The 25,690-nt window shown below is 42.5% G+C and overlaps 1 protein-coding gene across 1 annotated transcript; it reads left to right on the top strand.

The window, feature by feature from the left end:
* The first annotated feature begins 2,637 nt into the window (after positions 1-2,637).
* On the top strand, positions 2,638-18,888 carry lrrc8c (leucine rich repeat containing 8 VRAC subunit C). The gene is made up of 4 exons (XM_060830615.1): positions 2,638-2,657; positions 3,238-3,279; positions 7,139-7,281; positions 16,544-18,888. Exons 2-4 carry the CDS (start codon positions 3,267-3,269, stop codon positions 18,833-18,835), a joined length of 2,448 nt encoding a protein of 815 aa, XP_060686598.1. The 5' UTR covers positions 2,638-2,657; positions 3,238-3,266; the 3' UTR covers positions 18,836-18,888.
* The last annotated feature ends 6,802 nt before the right edge of the window (positions 18,889-25,690 follow it).

Genomic DNA, 25,690 nt, shown 5'->3' with positions numbered 1-25,690 from the left:
ACTTCAATGTGGAAGCTCCAGTGTGTCCATGTCCAAATATTGCTCATTCTTTCCTCTGGGCAGCATCTTTAGGGCAAAAAGCAAGTGTTCATAATTCAGGCTGGTGTTCTTTTCTCAGATGTTAGAGTTGAGTAACTTTTTAAGGAAAATAGAGGCACGCAAGTGTAGGCAGGAAAATAAAACTAAGAAAGCTGTCTGAGACTCTAGAAGACATGCATGTTGAAATCGTAGATGGATTGATGATGCAAGGCAGCTATGGATTACTTAGTATTTATTTCAGAAATTCTTGACTGTTATGATGGTCAATATGTTTTTTTTTATCAAAGGGCAAACTTGTCTGACTAATTTATGAAAGCTTTGCAAGGAAATCTGAACGATATTGGATAGAGGGGAACCAGTTGTGTTTGAACTTCCAGCAGACATATGGCAAGATACCTCACAAAAGGCGAAGTCATAAGACAAGAGCCCATGGTATTGGAGGTAGTGTAACGGCATGGATAGAGATTTGGCTCATGGGCAGCAAAAAGTGAGTGGGATAAGGGGATCGCTTTCAGGTCGGCAACCCGGGGGTTCCACAGGGATCAGTGCTGGAAGTATAACTGTTCACAAAAGGAAATTTAATATATTGTCATCAGCTTTACAGATGACTCAAAAATAAGTGAAAAGGTGGGTTGTGAAAGGGATGCAAGCAGTTTACAGCGAGAGTGGGAGGCAATAGCCTAGTGGTATTATCGCTGGGCTGTTAATTTGGAGACCCAGGTTCTATTCCTGCTATGGCTGATAATGGAATTTGAATTCAACAGAAATCTGGAAGTAAGAGTCTAATAATGACCATGAATCCATTGTCAATTGGTGGAAAAACTCATCTGGCTTGCTAATGTCCTTCAGGGATGGAAACAGCCATTCTGGTCTACGTGTGACTCTAGACCCACAGCTAATGTGGTTGACTCTTAGCTTCCCTCTGGGCAATTAGGGATTGGCAATAAATGCTGGCCCGGCCAGTGATTTCCTCATCCCATGAATAAATTTTCAAAAATATTGATAGGTTAACCACATGGCAAAAAATATGTAATGTGGAAAAATATGAAGATATTCGTTTTGGAATGAGAAACAAAAGAACATGGTGCTAGTGAAATGTGGAAATCAGCAGAAAGCTGCAACAGAGCTTAGGGGAAAACTTGTGCACAAAAAATAGAAAGCAAGCACACCGGTGCAGCAGGTTTTCAGAAAGGTGACTGAAATGTTGGCCCTTATTTCAAGGGAGTTGGAGGAGAAGAATAGGGAAGTCTTACTGCAACTGCACAAGGTGTTGGTGAGCCCACATCTGGAGTTTTAGCCCCATATTTGAGAAAAGAAAACATTTATTAGAAGCAGTTCAAAGATAGGGTAATCCCTGCTGTGGATGGACTGTATTGTGTGCAAAGGCTAAACAAATTAAAACTCTACTCACTGGTACTTAGAAGAATGAGAGTGATCTTAGAGTAAAGGGAAGACCTTTTGGAATGGAGATAAGGAGAAACTTCTCCAGCCAGAGAGTGATCAATCTATGAAATTCATTGCCACAGCAAATGGAAGAGGCCAGGTCATTGAGTATATTTAAGATAGCGATAGGTAGGTTTTTGAGTATCAAGGAGATCAAGGGTTATGGGGAGAAAGCAGGCGAATGGGGTTGAGAAACTTAACAGCCATGATTGAATGGCAGAATAGACTCAATGTGCTGAATGGCCTAATTTCTGCTCCTATGTCTAATGGTCTTACGACCTTATTGAAACACAACAGATTTCTAAGGGGCTTGACAGAGTAAGTGCCAAGAGGGTGTTTCCTGTCATGGGAGAGGCTAGGATCTGAGGGCGTTATCTCAGAATAAAGGTGCCAATTTCAGACTGAGATGAGGAGGATTTTTTTTTCTCTCAAAGGGTTGAGAGTCTTTGGAACTCCTTGCCACAGAGCTGTGGAGGCAGAGTTGTTGTGTATATCTAAGACCGAGATAGAAAGACTCTTGACGAGTAGGAGAATCAAGAGTAAAGGGGAAAGGGCAATAAAGAGGACATGAGGAAAGTCAGATCAGCCATGATCCTAGTGAATGCTGGAGCAGGCTAGAGGGGCTGAGTGACCAACACTATTTCATTTGGTCTTGCAGTCTTTATGTCCATGTTCTCAACATGGGCAAAGGTAGTATTTACAACAAGATGCTCTGATCCAGAATGGACATTGAATATGTTCAATGAAAGCTTTCTAAAGGAAATTAGATTAAAATTTGACAAAAGGAAATAATTGTGAGGCTGAGGGAAAGAGCAGGGAAGTTGGACAGAGTGGATAGATTCTTTCAAGAGCAACCTCCAAGTAACGCTAGGTCAAATCACTTCCTATAAGCTGTATCTTTCCAAGTTTATACGCGGTGTTGCAAATATTAGTCATAACTATCCTGAACCTTCGCTGCTCATATGAAGCACTTTTCAGGCTGAACTTTGTTGAAGCCATGTAGAAGTTTTGAAACATGTCAGCTGGATTTTTTTTGCGTTGTTTATGTTTTCATTCCTCTTTGCAAGTAGCTTTCCCTTTTGTGTTTGGCAGGTTTTGTTGAATTGGCTCTTGCCGAAGATCTCGAGAAAGAAAATTTTGGTTGCTGTTGTAAGTAGACAACACTTCGCCTGTAGGTAAGTGTAAAAGTTTTCAAATCACTCACGGACTGGGTGTTACTATCACCGGAGTCTGGTGCTCTCTTAGATACAGATGGTTAGAAACTGCTGCTTCTCTACAGGGGTCAGAGTTCAAAATGCAGCTCACACTGATTAAATGGCGCAATATGAAATCATTTCGAACTCTCAAAGCAGAGGAGAGGGAGCTTCATTTAGCAGTTAACAATCTCATATTTAATTTTGGGAATATTTTGTACTGACTCTAGATGTCTTAATTGACAAGTAGCTTCCTCTGGGTAGGTGTGACTTCTTAGAAGGTGAAAAACTGAGATAGTGAAACTTGTGAATGACAGACACTGGACTGTCTGATCTCATATGCTTCACATTGGAGCTCCAGTATGACCAGTAGATTCACAGTCTTTTCCTATTGACTTTTCCCTGTGGGTCAGTAATAGAAGAGGGACACGGAATCGGAGGTGCTTTATGCCTAATCATATGAGTTTCCAAATCAGACTAATCTGTGGGTGCATTTTCTGAATCCAAATTAACTAATAGCTCAAGCGTTTATTTATTGGTTTATTTATTTTCTTTTTGGCAGATTGGAAACCATTTGCTCCTAATCGCTAGATGTCGGTCCCACGTGCGTACATGTGACTGTTTTGTTGTGCATGCTGCAATATCGGAGACCCTTTAAAAGAAAGAGCTCATTAGCTATCTGTGAAAATCAAATACTGACCTTTAATCACCAATGGTTATGAGTGACAGTAGGTGGGGTGGTGGAGGGGGCAGTGGTGAAGACCATTGTTACTGCAGTGGGGTAAATGCTCCAGAGCAAACATTCCAGATTAATGTGACCTATCCTGGACCTGCTAAAGGCAGCCTTCATGGAAGATGGTGGGGAGGGGTGAGTGATGGGATGGAGTGAGAGACGCTCTCTATCCTGGGATATTGGTGAATACAAGATTGGCCTCAAAGTAACATACCCCAGACTCAAACATCCTTCTGACAGACATTGTTACGAATGACAGTCCGAGAAAACCTAACATCCCTAGAAGCATACTCCAGCCTGAGGAAACACAAGAATAAAAATAGAATTTTAAAAATTGGATCAATGGATGAATACATCACAGGATAGAGATGGATTAATGCATGATGCAATCGAGACACAAGACATGTTCCAGTGCTTGGGAATGAGTTCACATTTCTGCTGAAACTCTAATCATGATGATTTTGGTCACGAGTTTCTTTCAATCACTCCCTTCTCCAATAGTACCATGACATGACCATGTGAGCTTGCTCAACGCCATCTGCTGTCCAACTTCCAATGAGAGTTGTGGTTCTGAAATCAATGCTGCTACCATATTCAAGAAGTGTGCTGTCTAACCTACCTCTATCTTTAATCTCTTGCCTTCCACCTGCTTCTTCTTCCCCTTGGCATTCTGATCGAATTCACACAAAGAGCACAGTCTCAACCTTGTCATTTATTATGCTCCTGCCCTTACACGAGTACTTTTGAAGGAAGCCCCTTCTAGCTCACCATCACCTCGAATGTCCAGTTCTGGTCCACTTTGTTAGTATGAGGTTTGTTATGGGTTTTCACTCATGACCTTATTACTGATGTTATATCTGAAAATGTGTTGCTGGTTAAAGCGCAGCAGGTCAGGCAGCATCCAAGGAACAGGAAATTCGACGTTTCAGGCCAGAGCCTTTCATCAGGAAAAAGGGCTCTGGCCCGAAACGTTGAATTTCCTGTTCCTTGGATGCTGCCTGACCTGCTGCGCTTTAACCAGCAACACATTTTCAGCTCTGATCTCCAGCATCTGCAGACCTCACTTTTTACTGATGTTATATGTCTTGATAATGTCCAGGAATCATCAGTTCTTACCAGAGAAGACCTTGAGGTATCTTATATGACCTTTTTTGGACAAATCACTGTTTAATAGTTTCTCATCAATGTTCATGGTTATCTCATTTTCTTGGGAAGTCTGTGCTGTATTTGATAGACTCTTCATTCATGTATTTCCTAGAACCTCACCATGCAATTCCTTATTAACATCAATGATCTCCTCCACTAAACTTCAGACTGTCCGCTGGTGAACTATAGATTCAATTCTATATTTTACTAGCTTTCTTCAGATCTTCAGTTGCCAAAGGGCATGTAAACTCTGTTCCCCTCAATGTATTGGCTGGATTGCTCCATCCTCAGCAGCTTTGTGACTCAGAGGGAGACGATAAAAAAATTATTTCAGTTCTCTTAAGGATCAGTTCCTACAAGCGTCCCAAAACCAACCAGCAGCCACTGCCATCTTTAGCCCTTTGTTTATTGATATCCCTTGCTGAACGACCTGCCCAGACCACAGATGGAACTCTTAAATTATTTACTTTATTCTTTGAAGATTATTGTTCCACTTTTTCTTCATCAGATATATATTATTGTGAGTCATTTGGGTCCACAAGCTGTTATTCTCAAAACAGGTCTTTCTAATCTCTTACAAACCTAGTTAGGGTACAAGAAAATGCTTATATACATCTTTCCCCCTCTCTCTGTATGGGTAAGGGTAAGTGCTGCCAGCAACCTTCATTTTTGTTGCATTTATGCCTCTTGTATGTCATCTTAAATACTCTCCCTCTCCGCTCATCCTAAAGCACCATTACCACTGTCCATCCTTCCTTCATCTTCCATCCTTTAGGCTTCACAATCCACACTTAACACCAGCTAACTGCTATCTCAGATATGCCTCATCCATTTCACTCCTTGGCCCTTCACCTTAGCTGCTCAGTTTGAAGCAAGTTGTTCCATCCAGTTGATGTACTAAATGGGAGGTGACTGTAATAATAAGCAGGAAGGAGAGATGGGAAAATTATAAAGCTCGAAAGCAACAAGTTTGAGGAATCAAAATAAGATGTCTTCTCCGTCAAAAAAGTGAAGTATTACATTCCAAATGAGTAAAAGAAGAATTGGTGCTGCTTAAGATGTTTATCGGTGGAGGTTTTATGGTGCATCACTGCCTCTGAACCAGACAACTCCACGGTTCAAGTCCCACTTCAGGACTTAATGCTCAAAGAAGGCATTTAGTGGCCAAACATACTGAGTGTTAACTTGAGACTCCTTCCAAAGGTGACCTGCTTAGAGAGCTGGCGAGATTCCCAGTCAGCCCTGTGAGGGGAAGAATATTGAAGCCTCCACTATCACTATCAATACAAGCCAAAAGCAGAAGTACATTCCCTGAGCCTGCTCTGCTACTCAGTGAGATTGGGACTGATCTGATTGCACCATGTAGGAGACAGTGAGGTCTGCAGATGCTGGAGATCAGAGTTGAGAGTATGTTGCTGGAAAAGCACAGCAGGTCAGGCAGCATCCAAGGAGCAGGAAAATCGACGCTTCGGGCCAGAGCCATTAACCAGGATTCCTGATGAAGAGCTCCAGCCCGAAGCATCGATTTTCCTGCTCCTGGGATGCTGCCTGACCTGCTGTACTTTTCCACTCTGAACGCTGATTGCACCATGTTCCTGCCTATCTCCAATAACCGCCACCCCCTCGCAGAAGTCTCTGAAGACAAACACGTGCATGCAAAAAGTGTAATTTGGGCTCATTAAGTCAACTGTAACAAACCACCTCAGCCTTGGATTCAGTAGAAGCCTTTGATCTCTGGGACTTGGTTATAAAATTATTCTGGGCAGTCTTGATCCATTTCTTTTCAGGGTTCCTAAATAATTGGAGCAAACGGCACAAAATCACATTAGATAGCTAATGGAGAAAGGTGAGGACCATAATTCCTCACCTTCACCTGACCTTGATTAATGACCTCCTTTCAATTGTTAGTTAATCACGGAGCAAAAGGAGCATAAATTAAAGGCAATGTGCCCATGTCAAAATCAAGTCAGTTGTTTATATTAGGACAAGGCTCAAAAAATCAAAATGATATCACTCGTGATGAAGTGATGCTGAATTTCCGATTTTGAAATTCTTACATTGCAACTTCCAAAGAATTCACACAGCATTTTTTAAATTTTCAGTGTGAACTGGAAATCAATTTGCAATCAATAAAGTATTTTTGATGAGTTGTTACTGTTGTAAAATATTAACCTGACCTATACCTTAATTGTACAGATATAAATTAAATTATTTTAGTAGCTAGTCACATATTAAAGGGGTTGGAAATGGATCTTATACCATAATAATTTTACAAAAAATATATGTACATGGGTGGGATGTATGGGATGATACAGCTCTATCCGTTTGTGTTAAAGCACTGTAAGTGAAATTCCCCATTGAATAAATGCAGCGGCCGTCAAAATATTAATGAGATGGGCAGCTCCGTGTCATTAGAATTCCATTAGCAATGGAACAAAACTAACTTTCAGCGCAATGGTCAAATGTGCAAAATCAGCTTCGATTGCAGTTTAAGGCTTTCACTTAACAACTAACACATACAGATTCACATATGATCATGCAGGTTTTCAAATTATTTCTTTAAAACTCCATCTTGTTTTGACAGGAACTATGATTCCAGTCACGGAGTTTAAGCAGTTTACTGACCACCAGCCTGCGTTTAGAGTGTTGAAACCATGGTGGGATGTCTTCACTGACTACATAGCCATTGCCATGTTGATGATCGGTGTGTTCGGATGCACATTACAGGTACGTCTCCAAAGGCTTTAAAAGCTGATGTTAATTGTTTTAGTGCCCTTTAGCCACTTTTGTTTTAGTACAAGTGGATGCTGACTTTCCCATTTTGTGATCAATTTTGTTACCCTGTGGCACTTCTTAAGATGCTTCCTTTAAAACCATTCAACAGCGTCCGTTGTATTCCCTGCGTCAACCTTCTCTGTCACTTCATCAAAAAAAGTCAACTGCTTGAGTCAAATACTATCTGTCTTTTACAAATCCTTCTGCTGGCTCCCCTGAAACCCCTCTCTGTGAATTATGTATTTCTTTGTTGTTTCTATAACCTTGCCAATCACTGATGTGAAGATGCTGAAAATGTGTTGCTTGAAAAGCGCAGCAGGTCAGGCAGCATCCAAGGAGCAGGAGAATCGACGTTTCAGGAATTCCTGAAGAAGGGCTCATGCCCGAAACGTCGATTCTCCTGCTCCTTGGATGCTGCCTGACCTGCTGCACTTTTCCAGCAACACATTTTCAGCTCTGATCTCCAGCATCTGCAGTCCTCACTTTCTCCCTGATGTGAAGATGCCCAGCTATGAGGAAAGTCCTTGCAATTTTCTGGCTGCCACTCTGAAATCCTCTCACACCTCCTTTGTATCTAGGAACGTCTTGAAGAGATTGACCATCTCTAGTTGCTACTGTTTTGCCAGTAACCTGTTACCTGATTAACAGTCAGTGGGGGAGCACTTTGGGGCCAGCGACCATACTTCTATTCGTTTTAAAATAGTGATGGAAAAGGATAGACCAGATCTAAAAGTTGAAGTTCTAAATTGGAGAAAGGCCCAATTTTGACGGTTTTAGGCAAGAACTTTCGAAAGCTGATTGGGCACAGATGTTCGCAGGTAAAGGGACAGCTGGAAAATGGGAAGCCTTCAAAAATTAGATAACAAGAATCCAGAGAAAGTATATTCCTGTCAGGGTGAAAGGGAAGGCTGGTAGGTATAGGGAATGCTGGATGGCTAAAGAAATTGAGGGTTTGGTTAAGAAAAAGAAGGAAGCAAAAGTCAGGTATAGACAGGATAGATGAGTGAATCCTTAGAAGAGTATAAAGGAAGTAGGAGTATACTTAAGAGGGAAATCAGGAGGGCAAATAGAATTAAGGAGAATTAAAAAGGGTTTTTACAAATATATTAAGGACAAAAGGGTAACTCGGGAGAGAATAGGGCCCCTCAAAGATCAGCAAGGCGGCCTTTGTGTGGAGCCACAGAAAATGGGGGAGATACTAAATGAATATTTTGCACCAGTATTTACTGTGGAAAAAGATATGGAAGATATAGACTGTAGGGAAATCGATGGTGACATCTTGCAAAATGTCCAGATTACAGAGGAGGAGGTGCTGGATGTCTTGAAATGGCTAAAGGTGGATAAATCCCCAGGACCTTATCAGGTGTACCCGAGAACTCTGTGGGAAGCTAGAGAAGTGATTGCTGGACCACTTACTGAGGTATTTGTATCATCGATTAGTCACAGGTGAGGTGCCGGAAGGTTGGAGGTTGGCTAATGGGAGTAGACTGTAATAATAAGCAGGAAGGAGAGATGGGAAAATTATAAAGCTCGAAAGCAACAAGTTTGAGGAATCAAAATAAGATGTCTTCTCCGTCAAAAAAGCGAAGTATTACATTCCAAATGAGTAAAAGAAGAATTGGTCCTGTTTAAGATGTTCATCAGTGGAGGTTTTGTGGTGCATCACTGCCTCTGAACCAGACAACTTTAGGACTTAATGCTCAAAGAAGGCATTTAGTGGCCAAACATACTGAGTGTTAACCTGAGACTCCTTCCAAAGGTGACCTGCTTAGAGAGCTGGCGAGATTCCCAGTCAGCCCTGTGAGGGGAAGAATATTGGAGCCTCCACTATCACTATCAATATAAACCAAGAGCAGAAGTACATTCCCTGAGCCTGCTCTGCTACTCAGTGAGATTGTGACTGATCTGATTGCACCATGTAGGAGACAGTGAGGTCTGCAGATGCTGGAGATCAGAGTTGAGAGTATGTTGCTGGAAAAGCACAGCAGGTCAAGCAGCATCCAAGGAGCAGGAAAATCAACACTTCGGGCCAGAGCCATTAATCAGGATTCCTGATAAAAGGCTCCAGCCCAAAGCATCGATTTTGCTGCTCCTGGGATGCTGCCTGACCTGCTGTGCTTTTCCAGCAACACACTCTGAACGCTGATTGCACCATGTTCCTGCCTATCTCCAATAACCTCCAGCCCCTCGCAGAAGTCTCTGAAGACAAACACGTGCATGCAAAAAGTGCAATTTGGGCTCATTAAGTCAACTGTAACAAACCACCTCAGCCTTGGATTCAGTAGAAGCCTTTGATCTCTGGGACCTGGTCATAAAATTATTCTGGGCAGTCTTGATCCATTTCTTTTCAGGGTTCCTAAATGTCTGGAGCAAACGGCACAAAATCACATTAGATAGCTAATGGAGAAAGGTGAGGACCATAATTCCTCACCTTCACCTGACCTCGATCAATGACCTCCTTTCAATTGTTAGTTAATCACGGAGCAAAAGGAGCATAAATTAAAGGCAACGTGCCCATGTCAAAATCAAGTCAGTTGTTTACATTAGGACAAGGCTCAAAAAATTCAAAATGATATCACTCGTGATGAAGTGATGCTGAATTTCCGATTTTGAATTCTTACATTGCAACTTCCAAAGAATTCACACAGCATTTTTTAAATTCGCAGTGGAAACTGGGAATCAATTCGCAATCAATAAAGTACTTTTGATGAGTTGTTACTGTTGCAAAGTATTAACTTGACCTATACCTTAATTGTACAGATATACATGTCTATGCTAAGATGCTGGAAATCAGAGTGGAGAGTGTGGTGCTGGAAAAGCACAGCAGGTCAGGCAGCATCCGAGGAGCAGGAAAATTGACATGCTGCCTGACTGCTGTGCTTTTCCAGCACCACACTCTCAATGAACACTGATACAAAGTACTCATTAGATTTTTTAGCCTAATCCAACACCTCAGGATATATCCATTTCTATTGAGAAAGCTGCCCTCTTTTTAAACCTGTTTGGTGGCAACAAAGGTTTGAATTATTATAAATTGTGCAGCAAAAGGTTTCCCCATTTCACTGGTTCCATGAGAAACAACAAAGTGCCAACTAGAAGGTTTACTTAGTGCTCCAAAGAAACTGGCACTGGGCTGTATGCTACTTCCTTACTATTGTAGCCTTTTAGCTTTCCTTTTGTTGCCTGAAAGAAATCAGATTTGTGAATAACATATCCTCCTGACACATGGGTGAAGCCTTGATGATGTGTACTCTCCCGAAGGAGGGGAGGTTTGGCCTTGCAGTCATCACTGCACTTGGTTGAGACTTTCAAATAAAGGGAAACTGCAAGAGACACAGGTAAAGGGCCAGCAATTCTCAATAGGAGCTCAGATAACTTCCATTCAGTTGGTATCTTGATACCATACCAGATCAATGGGGTTAGTTAGCTCAGTTTGCTGGATGGCTTGTGTATAATGCCAACAGTGTGGATTCAGTTCCCACATTGGCAGAGGTTATTATGCAGAGCCTAAGGCATAATAGCAGAATTAAGCCATTAGGCCCATCAAGTCTGTTCCACCACTTAGTCGTGGCTGATATATTTCTCAACCCCATTCTCCATCCTTGATCACCTTATCAATCAAGAACCTATCTATCTCAGTCTTAAATACATCTTAATGATTTGGCCTCAGGAGTTCCACAGAGTCACCACCCTCTGGCTGAAGAGATTCCTCCTCATCTCAGTTCTAAAGGGTCATCCTTCTCTCTGAGGCTATACCCATGGCTCCTAGTCTTTCCTACTAGCAGCAACCTCTTCACTCTATCCAGGCCTCTCAGTATGCTATACATTTCAGTGAGATTCCCGTCGTGCTTTGAAACTCCATCAATACAGACCCAGAGTCCTCAACTGCTCCTCATTTGACGAGCTCTTCATCCCCAGGATCATTCTTGTAAACCTTTTCTGGATCCCCTCCAACATTAGCACATCCTTCCTTAGATACGTGGCCCAAAACTGCTCACAGTATTCCAAATGTAATCTGACCAGAGCCTTATGCAACCTCAGCAGTACATCCCTGCTCTTGTATTGTAACCTTGTTGAAATGAATGCTAACATTGCATTTGCCTTCCGAACTGCCAACTGAACCTGCCTGTTAACCTTAAGAGAATCCTGAACTGGAACTCCGGAGACCCTTTGTGCTTCAGATTTCTGAAGCCTTTTACGGTTTAGAAAATAGTCTACACCTCTACTCTTCCAACCAAAGTGCACAACTTCCCAATTATTGGGACCAGTCTCTTATAAGAGAACAACTCTATCATCCTCTGGGATTATGGTGAATTTACTTTCATTAGATTACATTTAGATTGTAGACCCTAAAACATTCCAGTAAATGTGCTGGACATGTATTTAAAATAGTTTATTAAATACTATATATTGAATGCATTAAGATATTTGAATATTGCTTGATAGTTGAATAAAGTTTCGGGCACAGTGGCTCAGTGGTTAGCACTGCTGCCTCACAGCGCAGTGTGATTCCAACCTCGGGCAGCTGTCTGTGTGGCATTTGTACATTCTCCCCATATCTATGTGGGTTTCCTCCAGGTGCTCCGATTTCCTTCCACAGTCCAAAGAAATGCACGTTAGCTGGACTGGCCATGCTAAATTGCCCCGTGATGCCCCGTGAGTTAGCCGTGGGAGATGCAGGGTTACAGGGTTAAGTTGGGCCTGGATGGGATGCTGTTTGGAGGGTCAGTGTGGACTTGTTCGGCCAAATAGCCTGCTTCCATACTGTAGTGATTCTGTGAAACAAAATGTGCAGGTTGAGTGGTTTGCACTTTTAGACTGTGATCAGTGATGCTCATTCATTAATGAGGATGTGCTGCCATCTTCTGGATTGCAATGGTATTATTAAAAGGAGCTTGCAGTAGATACAGGCTGACGGGGCCATTGTAATCTCATTCTGTAGATTTATTTTGCTGTATGAAATTTCCCCTGAGAATTTTCATACAACAGAATAAATCTATATATTTACGTGCTTGTTGACTGGTGGTTTTTCTTTGGATAATAACTAAAGCAATAAATATTTGGTAAATTTCACTTATTGCCTTAATTACAAGAACATTACAGCTTGAAAAAACTCTGCAGCGCTTTAGGTCTGCGTCATTTGCCTCAGTGGGTATCAGTCTTGCCTCTGGATCAGAAAGTTCTTGGTTTACATCCCACTCAAGACAGTCCAGGTTGAAACTCCAGGATACACTGTCTGGTGAGACAAGCAATTCCCTGAAATATAATCCCAAAGCACAAGGGCAGTTGATATCCAGTCAGAAATGCCAAGTAGATGATCCATCTCGGGCTCCTCCAGTGACTCCCCATCATTACAGATACCAGTCTTCAACCAATTCAGTTCACTCTACATGACACCAAGAAGCAGCTGGAGGCACTGGATACTGCAAAGTCTATGGGCCCTGACAACATTCCAGCATTGGGACTGAGGTCTTGTGCACCAGAACATGTGGCACTCATAGCCAAGCTGTTCCAGTACAACCACAAAACTAGCATCTACCCAACATTGTGGAAAATTGCCCACATGGGTCCTCTTCACAAAAAGACCTTGGTTGTTCACTCTATCCATGTCCCTCATGATTTTATAAATCTCTATAAAATCACCTCTCAGCCTCAACACTCCAGGGAAAACAGCCCAGCCTGTTCAGCCTCTCCCTACAGTTCAAACCCTCCAACCCTGGCAACATTTTTGTAAATCCTTTTGCAGATTAGATTACTTACAGTGTGGAAACAGGCCCTTCGGCCCAACAAGTCCACACGGACCCACCAAAGTGCAACCCACCCAGACCCCTAAATTTACCTCTTCACCTAACACTACGGGCAATTTAGCAAGGCCAATTCACCTCACCTGCACATTTTTTGGACTGTGGGAGGAAACCGGAGCACCCGGAGGAAACCCACGCAGACACGGGGAGAATGTGCAAACTCCACACAGTCAATCGCCTGAGTCGGGAATTGAACCAGGGTCTCTGCTGCTGTGAGGCAGCAGTGCTAACCACTGTGCTGCCTAAAACCTTTCAAGTTTCATAACACCTTTCCTATAGCAGGGAGACCAGAATTGAATGCAGTATTCTAAAAATGGTGTCACCAATGTCCTGCACAACCACAACTTAACCTCCTAATTCCTATACTCAATGCACTGACCAATAAAGGCAAGTATATCGAATGACTTATTCATTATCCTGTCTATCTACAACTCCACCTTCAATAAACTATGAACCTGCATTTGAAGGTCTATTTGTTCAGCAACACTCCCCAGGACCTTACCATTAAGTGTATAAGTCCTGCTCAATTTGCCTTTCCAAAATGCGGCACCTCACATTTATCTAAATTAAACTCCATCTGCCATTCCTCAACCCACTGGCCATCTGATCAAGATCCCATTGCATTCTGAGGAAATTTGCTGTCTATTAGACCACCTATTTTGATGTCACAGAGTCATAGAGCATGGAAACAAATCCTTCAGTCGAACCAGTCCATCAACAGTGCAATCAAGCATTACTTGCTGAGAAATAACCTGCTCAATTTGCTCTGTTTGGTTTCCACCAGGTAGATGGATAATGTGAGGTTATGCATGTTGGCAAGTGAATAGTCGAGCTGAATATTATTTGAACAGAGAGAGATTGCAGAAGGCTGCAACACAGAGTGATTTGGGGATCCTTGTGCATAAATCACAAAACGTTTGCATCCAAGTTTAGCAAGTAATGAGGAAAGCAAATGGAATGCTGGCCTTTATTTTAAATGGAGTGAGTATAAAAATAGGGAGGTCTTGCTAAACCTGTACAAGGCAATAGTCAGACAATGCCTGGATTATCGTGAAGAACTTTTGGACCCCTTACCTAAAGAAAGATTTTTTTTTGATTTGATGTATTATTGACTAATGTTCTGAGGTACAGTGAAAAATATTGTTTTACGTGCTGTCCAGGCAAATCATACCTTACATAAATATAGCAGGGTAACCGAACAAAATGCAGAATACTGTTACAGTTCCAGAGGTTGTGCAGAGAAAGATCAACTCCAATATACAAGAGATCTGTTCGTAAGTCTGATAACAGCAGGGAAGAAGCTATTCTTGAATTTTTTGGAATGCATTTCCAAACTTTTGTATCTTCTGCCCAATGGAAGAGTCAGTAGAAGGAAGGGTGGTTTCATGATGGACTGAGTTGCATTCACAACTCTCTGTTACTTCTTACAGTCTTGAGCAAGGTAGTTGCATTACTAAGCTATGGTGCATCTAGATAGGATGCTTTATAGAATTTAACACCATTGAAGGCTGTTGTGTCTTCAGCACAGGACTATCGAGTTTAGTTGGGATAGAGTCATTAAGTGTTGTCTGAGACTTGATGGTTATGCTGTTTAACATGCAAGTAGTTCTGTGCTATAGTTTCAGCAGTTCGATACATCAGTTTGAGGTACACCTAGTGCTGTTCCTGACACACTCTCCAGTAATCATCTTAATGGAGCAAAGCAAGCATATGGATTATTTTCTCGTGGGATACATTTGAAAAATGAAAAATTATGTTAAGCTTGATCAAACTTTGAATAGCCAAACAGTTGGAGTACTGGGTACAGTGCTGATCATCACTTCATTTAAAGGATGCAGAGGCAGTACAGCAAAGATGAAAGTGACAATAGATCTACATGGTTATACCTATTCCAGCTGTACAGGCAGTTGTGGGATTTTCCCTCCAACAGGATATCCACCTAACATGGCAATGCTTATATTATCCCTCGTAATAAAAATGCAAAATGGATTATGTGGTTTTAGAGAATCCAGCAGATAATTACAGCTGTTTGGCAGTACAGAACTTGAGAGTTAATGAAAAAAGATACATGTTTTCCATTCTGCACTCATCAGGACATATCGCAAGAATACAGTCTCTATCAATAAGAGCCTACTTGAATAGAAAGCAGCGTTCCCCTTTAACAAAGGGTCAGTAACGAGGAGGCATAATTATAAGGCACGAGGTTTGATTGGGATTTGAGAAAAAGAGGGTGTTGGGAATCTGGAATGCATTGCTTGGGAAGGTACCTTTAATAAGTATGTGGGTAAGCATTTGAACATGAAGGCTATGGGCCAAGTGCTGGGAAATGGGATTAATGTAGGGTTGGTTAGAACAGACCCTATGGGCGAGAGGGCCTGTTCTGCTCAATATGACTCCTTGACTCCAAGGGAGTAGTACGTTTGATCAAAATGAGATAGCTGGAGGAAGGTCCTGTGTAGCTTGCGTGGACTGATTGCGCTGAATGGCTTGTTTCTGGACTTTTTTTATTCAATGTAATTCTATATGCTGACCAAACTTAACCCTCAGTCAATATCACAAAAATAGCAGGGGTGTTTTGTTGTCATTTGTCAAGGGCGGCACAGTGGCTCAGTGGTTAGCACTGCTACCTCACAGTACCAGGGTCCTGGGTTTGATTCCACCCTCCGGCAACTGTCTGTGTGGAGTTTGCACATTCTCTCGCGTCTGTGTGGGTTTCCTCCCGCAGGCCAGGTGAATTGGCCATGCTAAATTGCCCATTGTGTTAGGTGCATTAGTCAGGGGAAAGGGTCTGGGTGGGTTACTCTTTGAAGGGTCAATGTAGACTTGTTGGGCCAAATGGCCTGTTTCCACACTGTAGGGAATCTAATTTGTGTCTTTGTGAGATCTTCCTTTTTACAAATTGTACTTCTTTTTCCTCTCAGACAGCTCTCTGTGTAATTCCCTTCCTCACAGTATAGTGGAGGAGGGCCCACTAAACCTGGTTGAGGCTGGGTTAGATTCAGGATTGACAAGGGAGTCCCACAGGTTGTAGCACGTGGCTAGGAGAGTAAAGTTGGGTGCACAATCGGATGAGCAGTCAAATGTCAGAACAGATCTGAAGGGCCGAATGGTCAATGGTTACATCTAATTCCTGTGTATGTGTGTTACAGTGCTTCAAAAGCAGTTATTTGGCTGGAAGGCCCGTTATAATTTTTATTTTGTAAACAGAAGTTAATACTTCATTGCATGCAAATCCATGTTAATGTTTTTATAGTCTGTGGTTACTGCATGTAACTGAGTGAAAAGCTGAGATAAGCCTTGTGCAATAACCGCTGTGATTATATGATTCATTGATAAACATTGAATTTAAACTTGTTAACAGGGGTTATACCCTCTAATGGTGTGTTTCTCTTTACCTGTCTCTCTCCCAGGTCATGCAAGACAAGATCATTTGCCTCCCGAAGCGTATCTCACCCCACAATCTTCACCCTGTTCAAAATCAAACCTTGGTCAACATTTCCTCAGGTCAGTTTGTCACACCAGCAATGTTGCCACTATCACGCCCAGCCTCTCACACTTCAATTGAAATGAAGGGACTGAAAACAAACCTTGACCTTCAGCAGTACAGCTTTATAAACCAAATGTGCTATGAGCGTGCCCTGCATTGGTATGCCAAGTATTTTCCCTATCTCGTCCTGATACACACTCTGATCTTCATGCTGTGCAGCAACTTCTGGTTCAAATTCCCTGGCTCCAGCTCGAAGATCGAGCACTTCATCTCGATCCTGGGCAAGTGCTTCGACTCGCTGTGGACCACCCGCGCCCTGTCCGAGGTCTCCGGCGAAAATCCCGAGGAGAAGGACAGAAAGAGCAGCCAGAAGAGTCACCAGGTCCGAGTGGCACCGGGGCTGCCCAGCACTGAAGGCAACCTGGTGAAAACGCAGTCCTTGCGCTCCATTCCCGAGAAGATAGTGGTGGAGAAGCCAACGGTCAGTGCCCTGGACAAGAAGGAAGGTGAGCAAGCAAAGGCACTGTTTGAAAAAGTCAAAAAATTCCGACTTCACGTGGAGGAAGGAGACCTTCTGTATTCCATGTATGTCCGTCAGACCATCATTAAAGTCATTAAGTTCATCTTCATCGTTGCATATAACAGCATCCTGGTCTCTAAAGTCAACTTCACTGTGGATTGCGAGGTCAACATCCAGGAGATGACCGGCTACTGTAAGTTTTCCTGCAATCACACCATGGCCCACCTGTTCTCCAAGTTGTCCATTTGCTATCTGTGTTTTGTCAGTGTCTACGGCCTCACCTGCCTATACACACTGTACTGGCTCTTTTACCGATCTCTTAAGGAATATTCCTTTGAGTACGTCCGCCAAGAGACTGGGATCGACGACATCCCAGATGTGAAGAATGACTTCGCCTTCATGCTGCACCTGATAGACCAGTACGACCCGCTGTACTCCAAGAGGTTTGCGGTCTTCCTGTCCGAGGTCAGTGAGAACAAACTGAAGCAGCTGAACCTGAACAACGAGTGGACCCCGGATAAACTCCGGCAGCGGCTGCAGACCAATGCTGAGAACCGGCTGGAGTTACAGCTGTTCATGCTGTCGGGGTTGCCAGACACAGTGTTCGAACTGACTGAGTTGCAGTCTCTCAAGCTGGAGATCATCAACAATGTCACCATCCCAGCCACCATTGTGCAGCTGGTGGACCTTCAGGAGCTCTCCCTGTACCAGTGCTCAGTCAAGATCCACAGCGCCGCCCTGGCGTTCCTGAAGGAAAACCTTAAGGTCTTCCGTGTCAAGTTTGACGACATCCGTGAGCTCCCACACTGGATGTATGGGCTGAAGAGTTTGGAAGAGTTGCATCTTCAAGGCTCTTTGAGCCCTGACCTCTCCAAGAACATCACCCTGGAGTCCTTGCGGGAACTCAAAAGCCTCAAGGTCCTTTGCATTAAAAGCAACTTGACCAAAATCCCACCCACAATCGTTGAAACTTCCAGTCACCTTCAAACACTGCGCATTCAAAATGATGGCACCAAACTGGTGATGCTCAACAGCTTGAAGAAAATGGTGAACCTAACTGAGCTGGAGCTCATCCACTGTGACCTGGAGCGAATACCCCACGCTGTCTTCAGCCTGACTAATCTTCAGGAGCTGGACTTGAAAGAAAACAATCTGAAATCCGTCGAGGAAATTATCAGCTTTCAGCATTGCCGCAAGCTCACCTGCCTCAAGATGTGGCACAACAGCATCATGTACATCCCGGAGCACATCAAGAAGCTCTCGAGCTTGGAGCGTCTCTACTTCAACCACAACAAGATCGAGGTTCTGCCCTCGCATCTTTTCCTGTGCAACAAGCTGAGGTCCTTGGACCTGGGCTATAACGATATCCGGTTCATTCCGCCAGAGATAGGCGTTCTCCAGAACCTGCAGGAGTTCACCATCACCGGCAACAAGGTGGAGAGCCTGCCCGACGAACTGTACTTCTGCAAGAAGCTGAAGGCACTGAGAATCGGCAAGAACAACCTGTCCGTCCTGTCCCCGAAGATCGGCAACTTGGCGCACCTCACGCTGCTGGAGCTGAAGGGGAACCATTTTGAGGGGTTGCCTGCAGAGCTGGGCGCGTGCCGGGCACTGAAGCGAAGCGGTCTATTGGTGGAGGACGCCTTGTTTGATGTGTTGCCATCCGACATCAGGGAACAAATGAAGACGGAGTAGAATGTGGGGTCAAAAGGGACAGTCTAAATGTCAGCCATATTGTCACCACTTTTAGAATCACGTGACCCTTGATGGGTGAGTCTGTCGTGAGCTAGTTGTGGTCTTTTTTTTGCTTGTTTTCCTTTTAAGTTGTATAACTTGAGAGAGAGAGAGTCACTGCCAACATTTTTACATTAATCTTGTATTTTATAATCCATCATGTTCCTTTTAGCTGCGCTGTGTGAAACACCTGGTGGAATCGGTGAAGATTGAATAATTTGCGGCTCGCCTCTGTTGTCATTAACAAATTTTAAGCGATGGATTTTAGTGCATTATAAAACTTCTGGCTTCATGCCAGAGAAACCTGACCAGAGCAGACCATTGCCTTCCCACACTGAAAGGAAGTTATCAGTGTGGATATGACTGACAGAAATCTCTGTCTGTGAACTTGTGACCAGCCTTTTTTTTAAGAAGAAGAGATATTTAATATATAAAATCAGAAGTCTGTGGTGAGACGAGACGGCGATTTCTCCCAAATTTATTTATTTAATGAAAAGAAGTGAAATGTGCCTTTTATAGGGTGTTAATGCCCAAAACTGCTGTGCAGGCTAGTATATCATGCCACTAAAACACTGAAAAGATATCAGCCAACTGATTCAAATGCTCAATACTTATCAGTTTTTCACTGCAATGTACCAGCAGGGAAAATAGGATTTTGCACTAAAAACTAAGGGGTTGTCATTATGGTTCAGTTGTATCCCAATGTGAGCTCGTACTTGCTGACGGGACACTGGAGGGTTACAGGCTGTGTGGGGACTAGATGCCACTTAGGCAAAAGTGAGGACTGCAGATGCTGGAAACCAGAGTTTAGATCAGTGTGGTGCTGGAAAAGCACAGCAGGTCAGGCAGGATCCGAGGAGCAGGAAAATCGACATTTTGGGCAACAGCCCTTCATCAGGAAACTAGATGCCACTTGTTAAATGGAGACTGCAGAGGAATTGATGCTAAACGTAGGAGCTGGAAACTGAGGTACGCTGATGCAAAATCTTGTCAGATTGATCTGCATCTGTACAGTGTTTGGGGCAATGGATGACTATAACCATGTTATAGTATCTCGGTATAGTGGCTATGAGACTGCAGAACACAAGAGACCAAATTGCTGCTGGAGAAGTGTTGGTAAATAAGAAGTGTCAATACATTACAAAGAACATTTCTTTTTAACAATTATATGTAGGCTGGCAGAGCATGATAGGATCAGTATGATGTAGTCAAATACATAATTAGGAGGATTTATGACAGGAGCTCAAAGTATATGGCCTTACCCTGGTCAAATGTCAAGTTATTTTTTATGCAAAATATCTTTAAAAGCACTAAACATCCCCATGTACCTATATCGATATATGCATATAAGATGTACAATATAATTAATTATTTTATTTGTGGGAGAGGGCCATTTGGAATGTAAATATAAAAATGTGAGCCTGCCAATCTGAGATTACTCAAACTAAATCATAAAGAAAATCATAAAACTAAATCATAAATCGCAAACCAGGATGTTAGTGTAGAATGTGTGGCAGTCAGTCTTTACACTGAATTAACTAAGGATTAACTCTGGTTTCCAAACCAGGTATAGCAACAACAACCTACATTTGCATGCACTTTCTATCCACAAAGCCTGCCTTCCTGTCGTCAGTATTTTGCATCACATCTCTATCATAATTTTCCCGTAAAATATTTGTATTCCCGCATTCCTAATAGAAAGCTAAAGCACCTTTTAATGTTTTCTAAATATTTATAATGACTGCAGGCTGCCCAAAAGACACTTTTCTTCAAAGCAAAGGCACCTTCATGTCCAACCCAAAGTAGTACTTAGCCACTGATTCAACTGCAGAGGGTACACACACACACACACTGCTGATGGGTTTGACCATTGGGTCAGAGAGCTAAGCTAATGCCAACTTATTATGCAGCTCCTGCATCAATGTGAAATGAAAATCACTTAGCAGGAATATTATGGCATTAAAGGAGTCCAGATAATTGAGTTTCATTGTCTTAATTATCAAGGGGAAATTTTAAAGCTTCCTTCCTCAACATTTACACATTAGTCATATCATAAAGTCATTATTCAGGAGTTAAATGTTGAAAGCGTGATGTGGCAGTTGATTTTGATGAAAGGACCAATGGGTCTTTTTCTGGTCCACGCTTTAGACAAACAACATTCCAAACTTTATACAACAGGAGATTGTATACACAGTTTAATGCTTGACTGTTTTGTTCAAAGTTAATTTACCACAAATAGAATTATTTTTGTATCTAAAAGAAAACAAATGAAAGAAAAGTGAAAAGAAAAACATTCAAAGCTACTTATAGAAACATAGACAATAGGAGCAGGAGTAGGCATTCAGCCCTTTGCGTCTGCTCCATCATTTAATGTGATCATGGCTAATCATCCAACTCAGTCCCCTGTTATTGCTTTCTCCCCATATCATTGATCTCTTCAGCCTTACGATCTAACTCCTTCTTGAAAACTTCAGTGTTTTGGCCTCAAACACTTTCTGTGCCAGAGGTTTCTGTAGACTCACTGGTCTCTGGGTGAAGACATTTTCCTCATTTCAGTCCTCGATGCCCTCCTAACTGTATCCTCAGACAGTGACTGCTGGCTATGGGTTAAAAGTGCACAGCTAAAAGTAGAGGGCTTTCATTTTACACTTTGCTTCACAATCCCTGGATTAAAAACAAATATAATCCTTAATCTTTTATGCTTGAAATCTTAGAAGCAGGAAGCCACAACTTGTACTATCTTGCTCAGAAGCTGTGTGCAACAGGATTAGCCGAGGCAGGAGAAGAATCTCGTGGTTAGGTCTGTTTTTCCAACAATGCCAAGAATTTACCTGGTCTTAACACACAAATCTTATTATCTGTCCTGTTCTTCAGTTTTAGATTCCTCACTGCACCTTGTGCCAAGTAACCATCATTCAGCTTAAACTAATTGCCGCTGGCCAATCTGTACAGATGTCACTCCATCATCAGTTACTAGTTATTGTATGAGATCATCGCACTCTCACTTGTCTTTCGAATATTCTCTGTCCTTGTGTAGGCATATATCCTTCCGTTTCTCATGTCAACTCTCTGACAACCTACTTGAGAAAGAAAGAAAGTCTTGCATTTGATGTCATCCAAAGCTCTGTTTATGTGTCCATATTCACACCAAACCCAGTTTATTTTGTTAGGTTGGCTCCCAGTTAATGAACGCCTTTAGTTTAAAATTTCCATGTTTGTTTTCACCTCCCTCCATGCCTACCTCTCTCCTTCATGTCTGGAATTTCTTCCAGCTCTACAACTCCCTGTCAGACTTGAATTTTTCCAATTTCTAATTTTACTTGCTTTACTGGGCGGCACGGTGGCACAGTGGTTAGCACTGCTGCCTCACAGTGCCGGAGACCCGGGTTCAATTCCCGACTCAGGCGACTGACTGTGTGGAGTTTGCACGTTCTCCCCGTGTCTGCGTGGGTTTCCTCCGGGTGCTCCGGTTTCCTCCCACAGTCCAAAGATGTGCGGGTCAGGTGAATTGGCCATGCTAAATTGTCCGTAGTGTTAGGTAAGGGGTGAATGTATGGGTGGGTTGCGCTTTGGCGGGTCGGTGTGGACTTGTTGGGCCGAGGGGCCTGTTTCCACACTGTAAGTCTAATCTAAACTACTGCTGGCTATGCCTTTAGCTGGCTCAATTCTAACTTTTGGAATTTACCTTCTCAACCTCTTCCCCCTTTCTATCTCCTATTTCTCCTTTTAAATATTTAGTCAAAGGATACCTCTTGGACCAAGCATTTGGCCAACTGCCCTAATGCTACCTTATGTGGCTAGGTGTCAAATATTACTTCATTGTCTGATTATGTTAAAGGTGACATATTAATGCAAATTTTCAAGCTTTCAGGAGCTCAGAACAAGCCAAAGCTCTTTACAGTCAACAGCAGTCCCAAACTAGCAATGTGATAATGAGCAGACGACCAGAAACTTGCAGGTGTGATGCCTCCCACTTGTGCAGGTGGAGCACTGGCAGCTCAGTGTGCTTCAGTGTAACACCAACTGGGCTTTCAAGCTGTGGCCAAATTCCAAAATGTTTCAACTTCCAACAAAAGGAGATGCCCCTTCAAAGTCTTGACTTCACCTGATGAAGGAGCAGTGCTCCAAAAACTTGTAATGTCAAATAAACCTGTTAGACAATAAGCTGGTATCACGTGACTTGTGACTTTAGCTGAGAAAGGAGAGCCGATTAAAGTAATTGTTGTGTTGTAAGTATATAAACATAAGCATATATGCTTTTGGGATATTATTCCATCCATTATTGTTATGGAAGTGTTAACTCATGTGAAATGGAATTTTGTTTCTGTTATGGTAGCGTGTTAGGAGTTCAGAGAGGTGATTCACAATCCTTTGTTTTGAAGAGAACCCCATGTTATCTGAAAGGACCATTGATTTAGCTTTGCTTCCCACCTATGGAAGTTGCATTGTACAATGATTATGTGTGAAGTGGAAACTATTGAACACTTGGAAGATGGCCATTTGGCCTCACGTGTCTGTGCCAGCTCATTGACTGACCCACTCCATGAATCTCATTCCCTGGCTTTTTTCTTTAGGAACATCCATTTCCCTGTTGAAGGCTACTCTGGAATCTGCTTCCATCAGTCTAGAGTGCCATGACAACTCGCTGCATAGGAGAAAACGGCCTCCTCACTTTCCCCTCCAGTTCTTATACCAGAGTTCAGTTCTTGTTGAAACTAATGGAGTGAAGCTAATTCTGATTTTTTTTTGTTTATACTAAGGAAGTGAAAAATAATAATAAAAAAAGGCGTAGTCAGCCCAAAGACATAATTTTGGGAGAGCCAGAATTCCTTCAGTTATACAGTCACACAGCACGGAAACCGACCCTTCGGTCCAACCATTCCATGCCGACCATAATCACAAACTAGACTAGTCCTACCTGCCTGCTCCTGGCCCATATCCCTCCAAACCAGTTTCCTATTCATGTACCTATCCAAACATCCTTTAAATGTTGTAACTGTAGCCACATCCACCACTTCCTCAGGGAGTTCATTTCACACACGAACCACCCCTCTGTGTAAAAGAATTGTCTTTTTAAAATCTCTCCCCGTTCACCTTAACAATGTGCTCCCTAGTCTTGAAATCTCCCATCCTACGGAAAGATAACATCCATGAACTCTATTTATATCTCTCAGTATTTTATAAACTTCTATCAGATCGCCTCTCAACCTCCTACGCTCCAGTGAGAAAAGTCCCAGCCTTTCTTTATAATTCAAGCCTTCCATGCCCGGCAACATCCTGGTAAATCTCTTCTGAACCCTCTCCAGCTAAATAATATCCTTCCTATAACAAGGGGGACTAGAACTGACACAGTATTCCAGAAGAGGCCTCACTAATGTCCTTCACAACCTCAACATGACTTCCCAACCCCTATACTCAAAGGACTAAGCAATGAAGGCAAGTGTGCTAAATACCTTTTTAACCACCCTGTCTACATGTGATGCAGATTTCAAAGAATTATGTACCTGAATCTCTAGGTCCCTCTGTTCTACAACACTACCCAAGGCCCTACCATTAATTGTATAAACCCTACCCTTGTTTGTTCTACCAAAATGCAATACTTCACATTTGTCCAAGTTGAACTCCATCTACCATTTTTCTGCTCGTTGACCCATTTGATCAAGGACCCTTTGTAATCTTAGAAAATGTTCTTCACTGTCTACTTTTGCCACTAATTTTGGTTTTGTCTGCAAAGTTACTAACCATGCCTTCTATATTCTCATCCAAATCATTTATATAAATAACAATAAAAGAGGACCCAGAACCGACCCTTGAGGAACACCGCTGGTCACAGGCCTCCAGTTCGAAAAGCAACCCTACACCACCACGCTGTCTGGTCTGCTATTAAACCAATTATGTATCCAATTGGCAAACTCACCCTAAATCCCATGTGACCTAACTTTACTAATTAGTCTACCACGCGGAACCTTTTTGAAGGCTTTACTGAAGTCCAAATAAACAACGTCTGTCATTCTGCCCTCATCAAAATTTTTTGTAACTTACTCAAAAAACTCAATCAAGTTTGTGAAACATGATTTTCCTCACTGACTACCCCAAAACAATTTTTGCCTCTCTAGATGTCCATAGATTCTAACTTTTGAAATCACCTCCAACAATTTAGCCACAACCGAAGTCAGATTCGCAGGTCTGTCGTTCCCCGGTTTCTCCTTACAAATTTTCTTAAATTTATTCCCTTCTTGAGACTCCTCGAGGGTTTTATTGGCCCAGTTCTGTGGCAAATGTTTGTGGTTGCTCAGCAACAACACGAATGGAGGAAATACTTGTACCTGCCCAAAATGTGTGGAATCACATTACCTTTAACCTTCCTGATTGTTCTTATCCAGGCAATATTGCACCAAGTTCTGAGATTAATAGCAGGATAATCTATTTTGACGATGTTGATTGGGGAAGACCTGATGGTTATGGATCCAGATGAGCTTCTTATTCTACAGATGCCAATGACACAGATTCCTTCACATCAGAAATGAGTTTTGGGATGTAGGCATCATTGGCAGGGCCTACACTGATTGGCCGTTTGGATCAGCCATGATCCTACTGAATGTTGGAACAGGCTCAAGGGGCTCAACGGCCTACATGTCATTCTGGTATAACGTGTTTTGTCACACGAATTGACTATAAACGCGATTGATGAATTGTGGATGCTGTTTGCATAACACCAAATTTCTGCTGAGTGGATATAGTGCATTTTCCGTAGTGTGAACTTCTACAGCACAATGTCTATAGCGGTTTTCCAGAGCATGATTTTCTATAGTGCGA

The sequence above is a fragment of the Hemiscyllium ocellatum genome, chromosome 9, assembly GCF_020745735.1.
Source record: "Hemiscyllium ocellatum isolate sHemOce1 chromosome 9, sHemOce1.pat.X.cur, whole genome shotgun sequence".
Lineage (NCBI taxonomy): Eukaryota > Metazoa > Chordata > Chondrichthyes > Orectolobiformes > Hemiscylliidae > Hemiscyllium > Hemiscyllium ocellatum.
The sequence above is the reverse complement of the archived record's forward strand: the minus strand, read 5'-3'. Positions and strand labels throughout refer to the sequence as shown.